The sequence below is a fragment of the Myotis yumanensis genome, unplaced genomic scaffold, assembly GCF_028538775.1.
Source record: "Myotis yumanensis isolate MYYU_CA2020_CCGP unplaced genomic scaffold, mMyoYum1.0.hap1 SCAF_2, whole genome shotgun sequence".
In the NCBI taxonomy this organism is placed as follows: domain Eukaryota; kingdom Metazoa; phylum Chordata; class Mammalia; order Chiroptera; family Vespertilionidae; genus Myotis; species Myotis yumanensis.
Genome location: NW_027223753.1, coordinates 48,638,588 through 48,656,303, shown reverse-complemented (window position 1 = coordinate 48,656,303; position 17,716 = coordinate 48,638,588). Strand labels below are relative to the sequence as shown.

Below are 17,716 nucleotides of genomic sequence, written 5' to 3'. Positions count from 1 at the left end.
TTGAAAAACAAGTCAAACAATGAATCATTTCATGGGTTACAGTATCATCCTTGCATATTAAGGATAGAAGGGTGTGCCTAGACATATTCCAGAGGTTATCTTCATGCCTATATTCCTAGCTTGTAACTACTTGGTACATAGAGGAAGAAGAAGGCAATGGATATATGTATGGCACTCGTATTGTTAAAGAGAAAGAGTAAGAAGAGGGAAAGGTTAAAAGCAACAGCCACCCAGGAAATTTTCTTGAGTGAAGACCACATAGAGGTGAAGGTCTGATGTCAGAGAGTAGCAAAACTTTATATGTAGGAATGAGCAACTTCCAAGTTTTACTCAGTGATTTAATATTCTTCAAAAGTGCAGCCTTGCTCTCAAGCACAGCATGTACCTACTTCTTGAGTCTGAAGAGTCTAGTGAACATTTGCCATTTTTGTAGTTGCCCAGCACCGGGACATACTTCTTTGTGGGCATCCTAAAATAAGTAAGAGGCAGGTAGGGCTTTCCAGTCGACCTCAGTCAAGCATTAAGTAGATGACCTAAGCCTGGCTCATCAGATGCCCTCCTCCCCCAACTTGCACAGGACACACAGCTCCAGGAAATCACTAGGAATCCAATAAGCGTGCAGCAGCTATATCCAAGGTCTGGTGACAGCAGGGGTCTCCAGGGCACAGGGCAGGCAGTTCTTCTGAGGCCAACATTTTGGTTGTGGTTCTGGCTCTAACGTCCCTTGGATCTTGCTTGTGACCATTTTGCCAGCCTTTCTCCTAATTTCTATCTTCCTAATAATTCTCTTTCTACTTAAAAGAACCAGATTTGATTTCTTTTGCTTGCACCTCCACAATGACTAGTAAGAAATTGCAATAGTAGATAGTGGGTGGATAGGTGAGAAGACATAGCTGGACAAATAATGATCCCCCAAAGATGTCCATGTCCTAATCCCCAGAACCCTTGAATAGATTACCTTTTATTGCAAAAGGGACTTGAGATGGGGAAATTATGGGTGGGTCCAATGAAATCACAAGGCCTTTATAAAAAGAAGGCAGGAGAGTCAGAGAAAGAGATTGGGAGATGCTATGCTTCTGGCTTTAAGATGGGGCCACAAGCCAAGAAATGCAAGCAGGCTCTATAACTGGAAAAGGCAATGAAACTGGTCTCTCTTAAAGCCTCCAGAAGTAACACAGCCCTGCTGATACTTTGTTTTCAGCCCGATGCTACTGATTTTGGATTTCTCACCTCCCGAACTGTAAAATAATACATTTGAATTGTTCTAAGCTACTATGTTTGTGATAGCTTGTTACACCAGCAACAGGAAACTAATACAGGAGATTATTACTTCCTCATGGAAAAGCATAATTTTTAGCCTCTATCAGTGGGTTGCAAACTTCAGAGAGATTGTGAAGCATTTTTTAGGGGTTTTTTAATTTATTTTTTTTAATGCTATAGAACTCTGGTGGTTTATTAGAAGAAGAAGAAATAAATGCAGATGAAGAGTCTAAAATGATTAGTATGTTAAGGAACATTGTGTATCTGATTAACCCAGTTTAGTAAATATGTTTCTACAAATTTATAATCCATCTCAATATGAATTAATCAGAAATCTCTAATTACAAACAGCAGAATTTTTGAGAAGTACATTCTGCCCAGCCGGTGTGGTTCAATGGTTGTCCTATGAACCAGGAGGTCAGGGTTCAATTCCCAGTCAGGGCACCTGCCCAGGTAGTGACTCATTCCCCAGTAGGGGGTGTGCAGGAGACAACTGATCAATGATGTTTCTATTTCTCCCTCTACCTTCCTCTCTAAAATCAACAAAAATATAAGAAAACTACATTCTATGTGCCAGTACCCCCTAATTTCATTATATTTAGTATCACCTATATTTAGTTGCTTTGATATAACATTTGTTTGTTTTTTTTCTTTTAGTCCCTAAAAGTCCTGAAAATTTAATGAGAATCTTTATGGAGTCATTGGTAATGCAATGACCAATAGTGTTTTGTGGGAACAAAACACAATGTGGTTTAATATCTTGCTCATACTTGCCTTCCTTTGGAGAATTGTCAAAAAATTAAAAGGAAGAATATGATATCTCTGGGAAACTTTTCTACTGCAAGTAGCAATTCAAGCAAGTTAGTCATTATGAAATGTGACTGCCCTTCCCTCGGGCCTCTGACTTGTCATTAAAGAGATTACAGAGCCTGCGCCTTTTCTCCTTTACAAAGGCGTCTGCATTACAGTACCGCATTGACAACACTCCTGCCTGGAAGTCCTCTTTTCACCTTTTTTACAGCAGTGGTAGTGAATTTAGGGAATTGCCTTTCACATTTTCAGTGTTGGTTTTCTATGCTGACAAATTATCTTTTCCCCTCTGGGGCTCTTTTGGTTCTTGGTTCTGCTTAGGGACAGCAGGAATTTTTACAGCTCTCCAGGTGGGTGGTCTAGAAGCTCCAACTTCAACAGCCCTCACTGGCTCTCAGAGCCTCAGCTGAAACCTCACATCCCGAGGGCAGGGTCTAGGCAGAGGGATAATGTGGGACACGATGGTTCACTGGAGCAATGGTCTCGCCTCCCTGCTTCTGGGGATTCCGGGCTCCTGAAGTGGGCTGGGGTGGTTAGTGACTCAGGAAACAGTGGGCAGGAGGAAGAGGACACAGAGGTGACCAGATAGTACAAGCGATAATGGCCTGAGGTTCTCAGAGCCAATCCTTTTCTGTCCCCTCCAAAACCACTGCTAATGCAGAGTCTTCCAGTCCAGGAACATGGACTATCATGTTTATTTGTGTCTTTTTCAATTTATTTCATCAATGTCTCGTAGTTTTCCATGGATATGTCTTTCGTCTTCTTGGTTAAATTAATCTTAAGTATATTGTTGTTTTTGGTGCTATTGTAAATGAGATTTTTTTCTTAATTTCTCTTTTCAATAGTTCCTTCTTAGTATATAGAAGTACAACTGATTTTTTTTTTTGGTATATTGATTTTTTATCTTGAAACTACTGAATTTGTTTATTAGTTCTAATAATGTTTGGTGGAGACTTTAGGGTTTTCTGTATATGAGATCATGTCATCTGCTAAAAAGAGACAGTTTTACTTTCCCCCCAATTTGCATATTTTAAAAAATTTCTTTTTCTTGCTTAATTGCCCTGATTTGGACTTTTAATACTGTGTTAATAGAAGTGGTGAGCATGGGCATCCTTGTCTTGTTCCTGATCGTAGAGGAAAAGCTTTTAACGTTTTATTATTGAGTATGATGTTAGCTGTGGGTTTGTCATAAATGACCTTTATTATGTTGAACTACATTCCTTCTATACATAATTTGTTGAGAGCTTTTACCATGAAAGGATGTTGAATTTTGTCAAAAGCTTTTTCTGCATCTATTAACACAATCATATGATTTTGTTCTTTATTTTGTTAATGTGGTGTATCACATTTATTGATTTGCATATGATGAACCATTCTTTTTTGTTTATTTTTTATTTTTATCGACTTCAGAGAGGAAGGAGGAGAGAGATAGAAACATCAGTGATGAGAGAGAATCATTGATCGGCTGCCTCCTGCACACCCCACACTGGGGATCAAGGCTGCAACCCAGGAATATGCCCTGACTGGGAATCGCACATGACCTCCTGGTTCATAGGTTGACACTCAACCGCTGAGCCAGGCCGGCTGGCACGTTGAACCATTCTTGCATGCCAGGGATAAACTCCACTTGACAGTGGTGTACGATCTTTTTAATGCACTGTTTAATTCTGCTCAGTTCTGTCTACATATCCTGCCCACACCCAACATTGTTGTTCGAGGCACTTGTCCCTCTTAGAGTGTGTGTCTTCTAACCTCTATGTGCAGTGGTTCTTACACTTTACTGCAGAAGTATCACTTGGCCAGAGGCTGAGAAATCTGATTGTGAACTAATTTCCCAAGCATTTCTAATATAGTTGGTCCACAGACCCCACTCTGGGAAGCACTGCGTTCTAGACCAGCCGTGGGCAAACTATGGCCCGCGGGCCGGATCCGGCCCTTTTGAAATGAATAAAACTAAAAAAAAAAAAAAAAGACCGTACCCTTTTATGTAATGATGTTTACTTTGAATTTATATCAGTTCACACAAACACTCCATCCATGCTTTTGTTCCGGCCCTCCGGTCCAGTTTAAGAACCCATTGTGGCCCTCGAGTCAAAAAGTTTGCCCACCCCTGTTCTAGACCCTTTACTGAATCAGGACCAGCTGGAAAAACACGAATTGCCCTGTGGTGGTCCTGTCTTGGCCAAAGCAACTTTTCCTCATCTCAGGCTGCCCTATCCCAAGGTTCCTGGAGTCCTGCAGTTTATTCTCATCACCTTAACCCAAGACTGCTTCCACACCTTGTATTCATGCCAAAGTAGAAATAATTGATATCAAATTATGGTTCACTCTTTTCTCATGTGTTTGAATTTTCATAACAAACATGACACTTAAAATGAAGTGCTGTTGGCATAGTTTTATTATTAGCTAATGTGTGGAGGAGGATTTGGTTCGGTGGCTGAGGGGGTGCTGACACAGGGCCTTCCTAGATCTCCTGGGAAGGAGACAGCAGAGCTGTCATGCAGGTGCTAGAACCCCACAGCCTGCGTTAGGCCCTGACTCTACCATTCACCAGCTTTGTAACAGTTGACAAAACTGTGCAATCTCAGTGTGTCTCATATCTTTTTCATCTGCACAACTGGAATAATAATTACACTCCTATAGTGATGAGTAAAGGGCAATTCATATGTAAAATGCTTATCATAGTGCCCAGCACATAGAAAGCATCCAATAAGTGTTAGCTATTATTATTTACTAGAGGCCTGATGCACGAAATTCATGCAAGGGGCTCAGCCCTCACAGCCCCGACTGGTCTGGAAGGTCGTCTGGAAGGATGTCCAGAAGGTCATTTGGCTGTCTGGTCTAATTAGCATATTACCCTTTTATTATTATAGCTTGTCCTGAAGTCACCCTGCATTCAGTCACTTAATTAAGCTTTTGCTATTAATAGCATAGGAAAACATGAGTTTCTAACCCAGAGAAACTTCTCCTGTGTGTTTGCTAAAGCCTGATATTATATTCTGAGGTTAATTTCTTGTTTTTTCTTTTTTATTGTAAGGCTTTGTTTTCCAGTAAAGTCTAAATACTCTGAGGAAGGAAAAGAGAATAAGAAATCATTTAACCCTCGCAATAAATGAGTTTGTTCGATTTCTTTTGCAGACCAGGTTTTCAAAGGTTAAGGAAAGGCAGTATCCAGAGGGAAAGTGATAGAGAAGAATGTTAGGGGCCATACCTACTTCATGGTTTGCCCTGCAGTGCCATCTGGGCAGAATTTTGAAAACACATTGTGTGTGTGTGTGTGTGTGTGTGTGTGTGTGTGTTTTCTTGTGTGTGTTTGTTGTTTTTTAGTTTTTTACAATTTTCGTAAGAGTTTATTTGAGTTAAACATATACCAGGGAGTAAGATCTCAAATGCTCCTGGGAATAACAGTTTTGCAGCTTTTTAAAATACATTTAAAATGAATAAAGAAATGTACATGGAGGAGGAGAAAGCAAGGCAGGAATTGGATTACAGGTTAATTAACAAGATTATGTGCTCTCATTAGGGTTCATGCCACCTTCGAGGGGTATTACTTCTAGTATTTCAAAGGTGTGCACAAGAACAATGAGCAGGGCTGGCTTAAAACCTTTCACGTATGAAGTTATAGGCCTGGGAAAAACACATTGTTTTGAGATTAATCAGTTCAGTTATCCACACATAATTTTAGCAAACAAAATAGGAAATTCCTGCATAGAGGGAGCATTACTGCCTGGCCTGTGTTTCTTCATATATAAATAAACTTTTAATTACTGGGAATGTTTGGCTGCTCAAAAAGCCCCATTATCAAACAAGTTGGTTAACTTAAAGTAATAGGAATTATTTTTTTCAATTGTGAAATAATTGAAACTTCAGTTATGAGGTTTCCTTCTTACTGCTTTTATTTATATCTTTATTCATAGTGCTACGTACTTTACTGTTTTGTTATGCTTTTTTAAAAAATATATCTTACTGAATTTTTACAGAGAGGAAGGGAAAGGGATAGAGAGTTAGAAACATCAATGTGAGAGAAACATTGATCAGCTGCCTCCTGCACACTCCCTACTGGGGATATGCCTGCAACCAAGGTACATGCCCTTGACCGGAATCAAACCTGGGACCCTTGAGTCCGCAGGCTGACGCTCTATCCACTGAGCCAAACCGGTTAGGGTTTGTTATGCTTTTTTATTGACTGTCTTCTCTAGAATTAAGGGATCTTTGTCTCTGCTCACTGAGGTTCTGCAAGCATCTAGCAAGTGCCTGGTGCCTGGTAGGGTCCAAATGAACATGAGTGACTAAATGAGTAACTTTTCAGGAATACCTTTTAAAAAGCAACTGATATTAAAGATTTACTAATGAGCAATTTGACAGTTTGCAACAAGCATCTTAAAATGTGCTTAACTCTTGAGCCAATAAGACCTAAAGGCCAAAGGAGAGTTTATATGCAAAGCCTAGTCAAAGAAATTTATTGATAATGGGAAAAAATGCAATAACCTACATATTATTAAAATAGGGAAATGATTAAATATATTATTATACATCTATAAATTAGAATGCTGTGCAGCCATTAAGTAGTTTCTAAAAATAAGAACTGTATTTGAACAGTACACACTATAGTTTTTATCATTTAAAAATATGTGCAAAGAAAAGAATTAATGTTAAATCCACTAAAATGTAAACAACAGTGATTTTTAGGTTATATACTACAATAGATTTACCTTGCTTTTTCAAATAGAAAAAAAGAGATACATTTTCAAAAAGATTTAATATTATCACTTTCCCTAACACACTTTCACTGTTTCTCATTTAATGTATTTTAGACAGGAATTTGTACCAAAAGAAGTTTATGTTTCCTCTTAACTAACATGTTAAATTTTTACAGATGCAAGTTTTCAGGGATATTTAATTTTAATGTACTTTTGCCTCAAGTGATCCTCCTTCCCTCCCCCAATAGAAACCAATACTATACTTTAAATGTAGGCTTGTTGCAAGGTAGCTGTGATGTTCCTATTCTTTTGATGTAAGGTTTAAAACCTTTACTTTTAAAGAAGCAAATTTGTGGTCCTGTACTTAACTTGTAGAATATTTTAGTAAACTGATCCTCCACTTTGATGTAATTGGTTAAAGAAATTGATGAGATTGCTGAGGGCTATTGGTAAGAAAATGTGTATTCTAGTTTAGGCGCTATTACTCACTAGCAATGTGTGATTTAGAAAATCATACCTCACTTTTTCACTTGTAAAATGGTGCCAATTACATTGCCAAATATGGCTGATGTAAAAATTAAACAAGATTATGCATAGTAGTACTTTGTAAGTGCTAAGTATATGTTAGTTATCAATTTGAATAATCTTGTTAGACAATTTAACATTTCATTTAAAAATAATTTGGTTACCAATTAAATTATGACTATTATAAATGGCATCTAAAGTCCTAAGAATTTTTAACAATATCAACTTAAGGCAGAATATTTTCAATTAAAAACTAACTTTTAAAAAAGAGACTTGGTATTGCAAATGATTCCCTTAATAAAGTGTTTCTACATCAAAATTACAACTAAACTACAGAACAACCATCATTCAGAACTGTCTGAAATCTGGCTTAATGGAAGTCCTACAACTAGAAAATTAAAGAAGAAGCTACACCAAGACTGGTAGGAGGGGTGGATATGCAGAATGGGCTGGTCCCACACCCACATGTGTCGGATAAAAATAAGAAGGGATATCTCAGCTGTAGGGGTGTCCCCTAAGGAGCAAGGGGTCCCAGCCCCACACCAGAGTTCCAATCAATGCCCGGAAGAGAAGTCCCCACAACTTCTGGCTGTAAAAACTAGTGGGAATTGAGGCTGAGGGAGATGGAAGCTCCTGGAGTCCTAGGCAGTTCCTCTTAAAGGGTTTGCACACGAACTTACTCAGACTCACTCCCTCTGAGTTCCAACACCAGGGCAGCAGCTTCAAAGGCACCAAAGACATATGGGGAGGGACTGAATTGCCTGACATCAAGGTGGGTGCTGGAGGTGAGAGGGGAGCTTTCTCTCAGACAGTTGGCAGAGGCCATTGTTCCTTTGATAAGCCTCTCCCCAACTGAACCAGCAGGTGGGCTTCATATCTGAGACTCCATCAACTTGGCTCCCACTGTTTGCCCTGCCCTGGTGATGCCCTGAGATCCCACCCCACCCAACTTGCAGGTCCACCCACACTGTTTCCACTTTTTCCATATGAATTTCCTGTCTTGCTTGGCTCATACTCGAGGTTTTTCCAAAATCTCTCAAACAAGCAGCATCTGGCCTCAGCATGCCCTGTACTCTCCCTGTGTGGCTCCAGATGAAGCCCTAGTAGCAGCTGTCCTTCCTTCACAGTCTGAACTGCCCTGGGCACCTCCAAACCCAGCACAAGTAGTAGATATCTGCAAATCACTTTGTAGCCTGTGCCAGTGCCCCGGACAGAACTCAGGTGGTGGATGACCTTGGCCTGCACCTCCTGGGTGTTTCTAGAGCCACCACACCCAATAGACAGCTCGAGACCACATGAAACACCACCCAACCACCTCTACAAGTGACACATGCAAGGGGCACCAGAACCCCACTGAAAATGCTCTGTGGGGTGGTCCCTGCACAGCTGATCCTCCACAGGAGTCAGTGGTTGAAGCCAGTCCTTGCAGCTGATTGGCCTGGGGGTAAATTCCTCCCATTGACATGCCAAAAGCAATCAAAGCTCAACTATAATAGCAGGGTATACACAACTCACACAGGGAGTAGGGCACATCTCGAATGCCAGCTTGGGTGATAGGGGAGGCTGTGCCACTGAACCTTACAGAACATTGATTACATTAGGCCACTCTTCCAAGACAGGGAGGGGTAGCAGCTCTACCTAACACATAGAAACAAACAGGGAAGCAGCCAAAATGAGGAGACAAAGAAACATGTTCAAAATGAAAGAACAGAACAAACCTCCAGAAAAAGAAATAAACCAAATGGAGACAAGCCATATTCTAGATGCAGAATTCAAAACACTGGTTATAAGGATGCTCAATGAATTTAGTGAGAACTTCATAAATGAAGGATACATTAACTGAAATGAAGAATTATTTACAGAGAATCAGTGGTAGAGTAGAGGAAGCTGAGAATCAAATTAGTGACTTGGAATATAAGGAAGCAAAAAAACACCCAATCAGAACAGCAAAAAGAAAAAAGAATCCAAAAAAATGAAGATAGTTCAAGAGCTTCTGGACAACTTCAAGCGTACCAATATTCACATCATGGGGTACTGGAAGGAAAACAGAGAGAGCAAGAAATTGAAAACCTATTTGAAAAAATAATAACAGAAAACTTTCCTAACTTGGTGAAGGAAATACAAGTCCAGCAAGTGTAGAAAGTCCCAAATAAGATGACCCATAAAGGCCCATACTAAGGCACATCATAGTTAAAATGCAAAAGATTAAAGACAAAGAGAGAATCTTAAAAGCAGTAGGAGAAAAGCAGTTAGTTACCTACAAAGGAGCTCCCATAAAGACTGCCATCTGATTTCTCAACAAACTTTGCAAGCCAAAAGAGAGTGGCAAGAAATATTCAAAGTGATAAGGAACAAGGACCTTACAACAGAGATTACTCTATTCAGTAAAGGTATCATTTAGAATGAGGGGCAGATAAAGAGCTTCCCAGATAAGAAAAAGTTAAAGGTGTTCATCACCACCAAACCAGTTATTATATGAAATGTTAAAGGGTCTCTTTAAGAAGAAGGAAAAAAAAATCAAAATTATGAACAATAAAATTGCAATAAATACATATCTACCAACAACTGAATCTAAAAAACCAAAATAAATGAACAAGCAGAACAGAAACAGATTCATAGATACAGAGAACATTTTGACAGTTGCCAGATGGGAGGGAGGGTCGAGGGGATGGGAAAAAAAGGTGTAGGTATTAAAAAGTACAAATTGGTTGTTACAGAATAATCATGGGGATATAAAGTACAGCATAGGGAATATAGTCAATAAAATTCTAGTAACTAGGAGAGAGACCAAGATGGCGGCATAGGTAAACACCGGAGACTGCTGCCGCAAACAACCACTTCAAAAATACAACTAAAAGACGGAACGGACATCACCCAGAACCACAGGAAGGCTGGCTGAGGAGAGACTCTTCAACTAGAAGGAAAGACAACAGCATACCCAGGCTCAGAGGAGGCGCAGTGTGGAAAATATAAAGGTGTAGAGGTGCGCGCACAAAGCGAGCTGGTAGCTGAGGGTGCGGTTGTCGTTTTCAATCAGGAGGGAGTCTCAGACTCTGAGCTCCAGATCCGGGCGAGTCTCTAGGGACTCATACTCAAACGGGAGAAGCGGGATTGTCTGACATCAGTTGGAACGTGCGGGCAGCTTTCTCTCCGAGGTTTGCAGCGGTTGCTGGGGTTCTGAGAAGCAGAGCCTCTGGGAACGGGACTGAGAGCAGCCATAACTGCTCCCTCCACCTGCCCTGTTGATCCCCTGCGACCCGCCCCGCCCAAGCCCTGCGCAGAGCCATTTGCCGGATAGCCTCAGGCAAAGGCTAGATTAGCACCTCTCCAGAGGACAGAAGTTTTCCCGAGGCAGACACAGCTGATTCTCACAGCCAGTCGGCCTGGTGGTCAAATCCCTCTAGTATTAACTACAACAATCAAGGCTTAACTAGAACAAGACTGTGCACAAAGACCACAAGGGGGTGCACCAAGAAAGCATAAAAAAATGCAGAGACAAAAAAACATGACAGAAATGGAGGATATAGAGCTAAAAAACGCAATTTTGAGGGCTTGCAATAATGTGCTAGAAGCTGCCAATAAACTTGATGAGAGCCTCATGAAAACTAATGAGACCCTTGATGCTATGATAAAGAACCAACTAGAAATTAAGCATACACAGACTGAAATAAAGAATAGTATATAGACACCCAAGAGCATAACAGAGGAGCGCAAGAATCAAGTCAAAGATTTGAAATGCGAAGAAGCAAAAAACACCCAACCAGAAAAGCAAAATGAAAAAAGAATCCGAAAATACGAAGATAGTGTAAGGATCCTCTGGGACAGCTTCAAGCACACCAATATCAGAATTATAGGGGTGCCAGAAGATGAGAGACAGCAAGATATTGAAAACCTATTTGAAGAAATAATGACAGAAAACTTCCCCCACCTGGTAAAAGAAATGGACTTACAGGTCCAAGAAGCGCAGAGAACCCCAAACAAAAGGAATTCAAAGAGGACCACACCAAGACACATCATAATTAAAATGCCAAGAGCAAAAGACAAAGAGAGAATCTTAAAAGCAGCAAGAGAAAGAGACTCAATTACCTACAAGGGAATACCCATACAACTGTCAGCTGATTTCTCAACAGAAACTTTGCAGGCCAGAAGGGAATGGCAAGAAATATTCAAAGTGATGAATACCAAGAACCTACAACTAAGATTACTTTATCCAGCAAAGCTATCATTCAGAAGTGAAGGTCAGATAAAGAGCTTCACAGATAAGGAAAAGCTAAAGGAGTTCATCACCACTAAACCAGTATTATCCGAAATGCTGAATGGTATCCTTTAAGAAGAGGAAGAAGAAAAAGGTAAAGATACAAATTGTGAACAACAAACATGCATCTATCAACAAGTGAATCTAAGAATCAAGTGAATAAATAATCTGATGTACAGAATGAACTGGTGATTATAATGAATCAGGGACATAGAAAGGGAATGGACTGACTATTCTTGGCGGGGAAAGGGGAATGGGAGATGCGGGAAGAGACTGGACAAAAATTGTGCACCTATGGATGAGGACAGTGGGTGGGGAGTGAGGGCGGAGGGTGGGGCGGGAACTGGGAGGAGGGGAGTTATGGGGGGAAAAAAAAGAGGAACAAATGTAATCTGAACAATAAAGATTTAATTAAAAAAAAATTCTAGTAACTATGTATGGTGTCAGATGGGTGTGAGATTTATCAAATGATCACTCAGTAAGTTATGCAATGTCTAATCACTGAAGTGTACACCTGAAACTAATTTAGTAATGTATGTCAACTGTCATTCAAAAAATTTTGTATGATTTTTTAAAATGTGTTTCTAAAATTTGGGCTTTAGGGGGCGCCAAAAGAACTTTTAAACCAGTCTTTGGGTCTTGGCTTTCTCTACTGCTGGTTGGTCACCAATATTTATAATGAATGTTAAACTACTTTGAAAACATAAAACACAATTACAAGATGCTATATTATAATAAAGATGATATTAACAATAGTGTGATTATAATTAAGTTTTTCTGTTCTGAAAAGAAAAAAATAAATCTAGTGTATAAGCTACCTATACTAGAGAGACATCTTTAGGATAATGGGGCAATTATCAAATATTATGATAATTACAATAGGGTCATTTTATTGTATGCTTACAATTGAAATCTATTTGGCTACGATTTTATTAAATGACATGTAAATGCCTAGAATATTAAACTAGTAATATTAAGAGCAGAGAAATAGCTAAATATAAACAACAGCTTAGCTAAATTTTATTGAGAATAGAATTAAATAATTTCATAGTTAAGTGCTTTAACTCTTTCGGATTGTTTTGCATATAGTAGGTAATCAATACTTATTGATAGGATTTGATTTGTGTCTGTTTTTGAAGAATATATTTTATCAGACCTAAAGAATTGAATGTAACTCTGAGCAATGTCTTTTTTTCAAAACAAGGCCTGAGGTTATTATCTGCCTCACAATCACCCAGGGTGTTTGTGAGCAATGCTGACGCTTGAGCATCCCGCCCACTCCCGCTACCTGAGACCTGTGAAAGAGGGATGGCTAACATGCACACCAGGTGGTGTGCATTGGTTTTTAGGCCCAGGAATGTTCGAGAACCATTGCATAAATTGTAGTCAGCCTCCACAAAAATCAAAGCAAGATGACAATGAAAGTATTGCCACCTGCCCTAGAATCCTTTTGTCAACTTTGATAGACATTAAGAAGAAAAAAAAAATGTATATAATTAGAAGAGAGATAGAGGTCAAAAGAAAAGCCTAAGAGATTAAATATATAGATACACTCACCTGTTTCAGGTGTTTTATGAAAAAAGGGTGAACTCCAGGACTGCCAGTAGCTTTTACCTGTTTCTCGACATCTCACTTGAAATACATATTTGGTATTTGGCTCCAAATAGAATGTTGACTTTTGCACATATGTAAAATTGGTGTCAAATTCCTTAACCTAAAATGGATGAATAACAATAATGAAATGATACAATGTGCTTTTAAAACAATTATTCAATTTAGCAGAAATGCATGGAGTACCTATTATATTTCAGGCACTCTTCCAGAGCCTGGGAAAACAAAGAGGAATAGGGTATTTTAGGTAAAACATGGCCATAAATAATTAAATACATGTTATTTAACATTAAAAATTAAGTACAGCCCAGCCAGTGTGACTCAGTTGTTGACATGCCCTGTTGTGGGTTGCGGGCTTGATTCCCAGTGTGGGTGTGCAGGAGGCAGCTGATCAATTCGCTCTCATCATTGGTTTTTCTATCTGTCTCTCCCTCTCCCTTCCTCTCTCTGAAATCAACAAAAATATATTTCGTTTTAAAATGAAGTACACATTGTATTTGATAACTGTCTCAAGATTTTAAATTTCAAGAAAGTCCAAATGTAATATATTCTTAATTTTGAAATAGCTGATTATAATGGGGTAGAAGAAATGGGGGACCTAATAGCAATTGTTTGATTTCAGTTCTCTCTCTCTCTCTCACTCTTTGCAGTTGGATATTTAGATCAATAATTATTCACGAATGGTTATATAATTTCACTTGCTAATGATGACTTTTAGAAAAAATTACTCATAAGCTAAACTGTTAAATTGGTCCTTATTGCAAATTTATGCAGATTCTGTAAGACCTGTTATGTATATGTATGAGTGAGAAAATGAAATGAAACATTTAAGGAAATTGAACTGTAAAAATCCAATGGAAGATAAGCAAGAAAATAGCTGAGGTATAAACTTAAAAATCATTTTCTGGGGCACTGCAACCTGCTACAAAATGTAATGAAAAATGACCCCCGAACAAGCTGCTTCAGATGGGAGAGAGAAATCACTTATACAGCACCGTTAGTATGTTGTGATAAGGGATTTACTGAAAAAGTGAAGCATGATTAAAAGTTAGACATAAAATATATCTAAAAATGCATTTATGCAGCAGCTGGGAGAAAACAGTTACTGAAAACTCATGAAAGAGAAAGTTGAAACTATCAAGATGCTTTTTTTTTTTTTTTTTTTTTTTTTTTAAAGAGCAAGATAGCAACCTCATTTAGGGATTCTTCTGTTAAGACCCAATCTTTAAAAAAATAATAATAATCTTAACATAAATCTTTAAAATTTGCAATGCATTGAAAATATGTCTCTATGGAATTTTCTGCTATGTAAACATGACTGGTGACCCCCGGGGTCTCCTGGGTTCCAGGAGACATTTTATTTGTGCCAAAAGTTTGACTTTCAACTGCATTCTTCTTCACATTAGTGTGGATGAAAGGGGCCACATGCTAACCTAATACGCTCGGGAAAGGCCTGCATGGCAGTCTTGCAAACTCAGAGGCCTGAAGTAACCACAAAGGATGGTCTGAAATTAAACTTTAACTAAAAGCAGTTATGGTGGGCAGTTACGTAGTAGGCCGGGATCTTCACTGACAAGGTCAACCTTTACCTTAACTGAGCCTGTCTTTTTGCATCTATAATAACATACCCTTGAAATGTCTGGGTAACTTGTAACTTCCCTTTTTCTGGACCCCTTGGGGCACAACCTAATGTGCCTGGGCTCCAGGACAGATACCACAAATCCTTCATTGTTATGTTAATTGTTCCTACACCCACCTAAGTATGTGTCTATCATTTTACTTTTTATCCAATCCCAGGGGTTTCCCTGTTTTGCTTTCTCCTGTCTCTCTAGTCTATCACCAATGGATTTCATGTAACCCACTTATGTCCCTTTCCTTTGATTGCAGTGTATAAATACAGATGTAACCTGCCATTCTCCGGAGCATTATCTCAATTTGTTGAGGTTTTGCTTCCCGGCATATGTCAAAAGTTTGGCTCAAATAAACTCACAAAAATTCTTTACAGGTTTCAATGGTTTTTTAAGTTAACATAGTTTCTCTTAGAAGGGAATTGTTATTCTCTAATATGTCTCTTGCCATTTCATTTACAGATAAGTCCTCTTGAGGAAGTACCCTAAAGTATAGCCAGAATTCTAAACTAGAGAGAAAAAATTTACAGAACTGTTAGCAGAGTTGTTTCTAGCATTAGACAAGCCAGGTAACTGCTTAGGTTCTTGCAACCACAGGATGACGACACTTCAAGATGCTATTTTCAGAGGCTGAAATGAACATTGAGGGCTAGACCTAATTGAGCACCCATGGCAAAGGAATGATCTCAAGTGCAAGAAATAGGACTTTATTTTTTATAGCAGTTAATTTCTAGTTCGGTGAGGGCATAGAGATTCAATCTCCATCTTTTGTTAGGGTTTCATCCAAGTTTCTGAGAGCATCCTTTTGTGGAGGGGAGGAGAATCTCAAACCTATTCAGAGAGTTCTATAATCCTGACTTCCTTCAAATCCCACCCTGGGACATGGCCCAGGGCCAGGGGACCCTTCTCTGACTCTCCAGTGTCTTAACTCTTTTGATTCTCCCCTCCTACCTCTGGCCCTGGCCAGTTTTAGCTCTTGCTGCTCAGGTAATCTTTACTGTTTGGTGGAGGAGGGAAGGGACATGATTATTGGGAAACTTGGTCATGACTAATCTCTTCCAAGTCTTCCGTCTTCTACCAGCATTTACACTTTTGAAATGCAAAGGCCAAAGGTTTGGCCCTCTGCTATCTGTGTATTGTTCTATTAGTCATTCCAGGGAGAGAACGAATACTTGGTTTTGTGGGGCCCATGAGCTAAGAATGGGTTTTACATTTCTTAAGTGGTTGGAAGAAAAATCAATGGAAGACTATTTCATGATACATGAAAATTATATGAAATTCAAATTTCAGTGTCCAAAAATAAAATTTTACTGGAACGGAACAATGTCCACTCACTTAGTGTCAGTTTTGAGAACAGTGGCTTTGTAATACAGCTTGATATCTGGTATTGAGATCCCTCCTACTTTGTTCTTCTTTCTCAGGATTGCTGCAGCTATTCAGGGTCTTTTTTTTTTTTTATTCCAGATGAATTTTTGGAGAGTTCGTTCTAGGTCTGTGAAATATGCCATTGGTATTTTAATGGGATTGCATTGAATCTGTAGATTGCTTTGGGTAGTATGGACATTTTAATGATGTTGATTCTACCAACCATGAACATGGTATATTCATCTGTTTATGTCTTCCTCTATCTCTTTTTTCAGTGTCCTCTAGTTTTCTGAATATAGGTCTCTTACCTCCTTAGTTAAGTTTATTCCTAAGTATCTTAATTTTTTTGGTGCAATGGTAAATGGGATTTTTTTTAATCTCTCTGTAAGTTCACTATTGATGTATAAAAATGCCATAGATTTCTTGGTGTTAATTTTGTATCCTGTTACATTGTCAAATTCATTTATTAAGTCTAATAATTTTTTGATAGAGTCTTTAGGGTTTTCTATGTACAGTATCATGTCATCTGCGAATAATGACAGTTTTACGTCTTCTTTTCCAATTTGGATACCTTTTATTTCTTCTTGTTGTCTAATTGCTATAGCTAGCACTTCCAGTACTATGTTGAACAGGAGTGGTGAAAGTGGGCATCCCTGTCTTGTTCCTGTTCTTAGGTGAAATGGTTTTAGTTTTTGCCCATTGAGTATGATGTTGGCTGCAGGCTTGTTGGCTATAAGGCTTTTATTATGTTGAGGTATAATCCCTTTATTCCCACTTTGCTGAGGGGTTTTATCAAGAAAGGGTGTTGGATTTTGTTAAATGCTTTTTCTGCATCAATTGATATGACCATGTGGTTTTTATCTCTCAATTTGTTTATGTGATGTGTCGTGTTTATTGATCCTACTTGGTCATGGTGTATGATCTTTCTGATGTAATGCTGGATCTGATTCGCTAGAATTTTGTTGAGGATTTTGGCATCTATGTTCATGAGAGATATTGGCCTGTAATTCTCTTTCTTTGTGTTGTCTTTATCTGGTTTTGGTATTAGGGTAATGTTGGCTTCATAGAATGAGCTTGGAAGTGTTGCTTCCTCTTGAATTTTTTAGAATAGTCTGAGGAGGATAGGTTTTAGTTCTTCCTTGAATGTTTGGTATAACTCCCCTGTGAAGCCATCTGGCCCCGGGCTTTTGTTTGCTGGAAGCTTTTTGATGACTGCTTCTATTTCCTCCCTAGTTATTGGCCTATTGAGATTTTTAGATTCTTCCTGATTGAGTTTTGGAAGGTTGTATTTTTCTAGGAATATGTCCATTTCCTCCAGGTTGTCTAGTTTGTTAGAATAGAGTTGTCCATAGTATTTTTTAACAATCCTTTGTATTTCTGTGGGGTCTGTTGTTATTTCTCCTCTTTCATTTCTGATTTTGTTTATTTGGGTCCTCTCTCTTTGCTTCTTGGTGAGCCTGGCTAGAGGTTCATCAATCTTGTTTATCCTTTCAAAAAACCAGCTCTTGGTTTCATTAATCTTTTGTATTGTTTTTTTTGGTCTCTATGTCATTTATTTCTCC

General features: G+C 38.8%; 1 protein-coding gene across 1 annotated transcript in view; it reads right to left on the bottom strand.

The window, feature by feature from the left end:
- The window catches only part of IL23R (interleukin 23 receptor), a 67,417-nt gene that overhangs the window by 17,607 nt on the left and 32,094 nt on the right, over positions 1-17,716 (bottom strand). Inside the window, exon 7 of the mRNA XM_070403366.1 lies at positions 13,108-13,264. Within this exon, the coding sequence (XP_070259467.1) occupies positions 13,108-13,264 (157 nt within the window). The remainder of the gene's footprint in view (positions 1-13,107; positions 13,265-17,716) is intronic.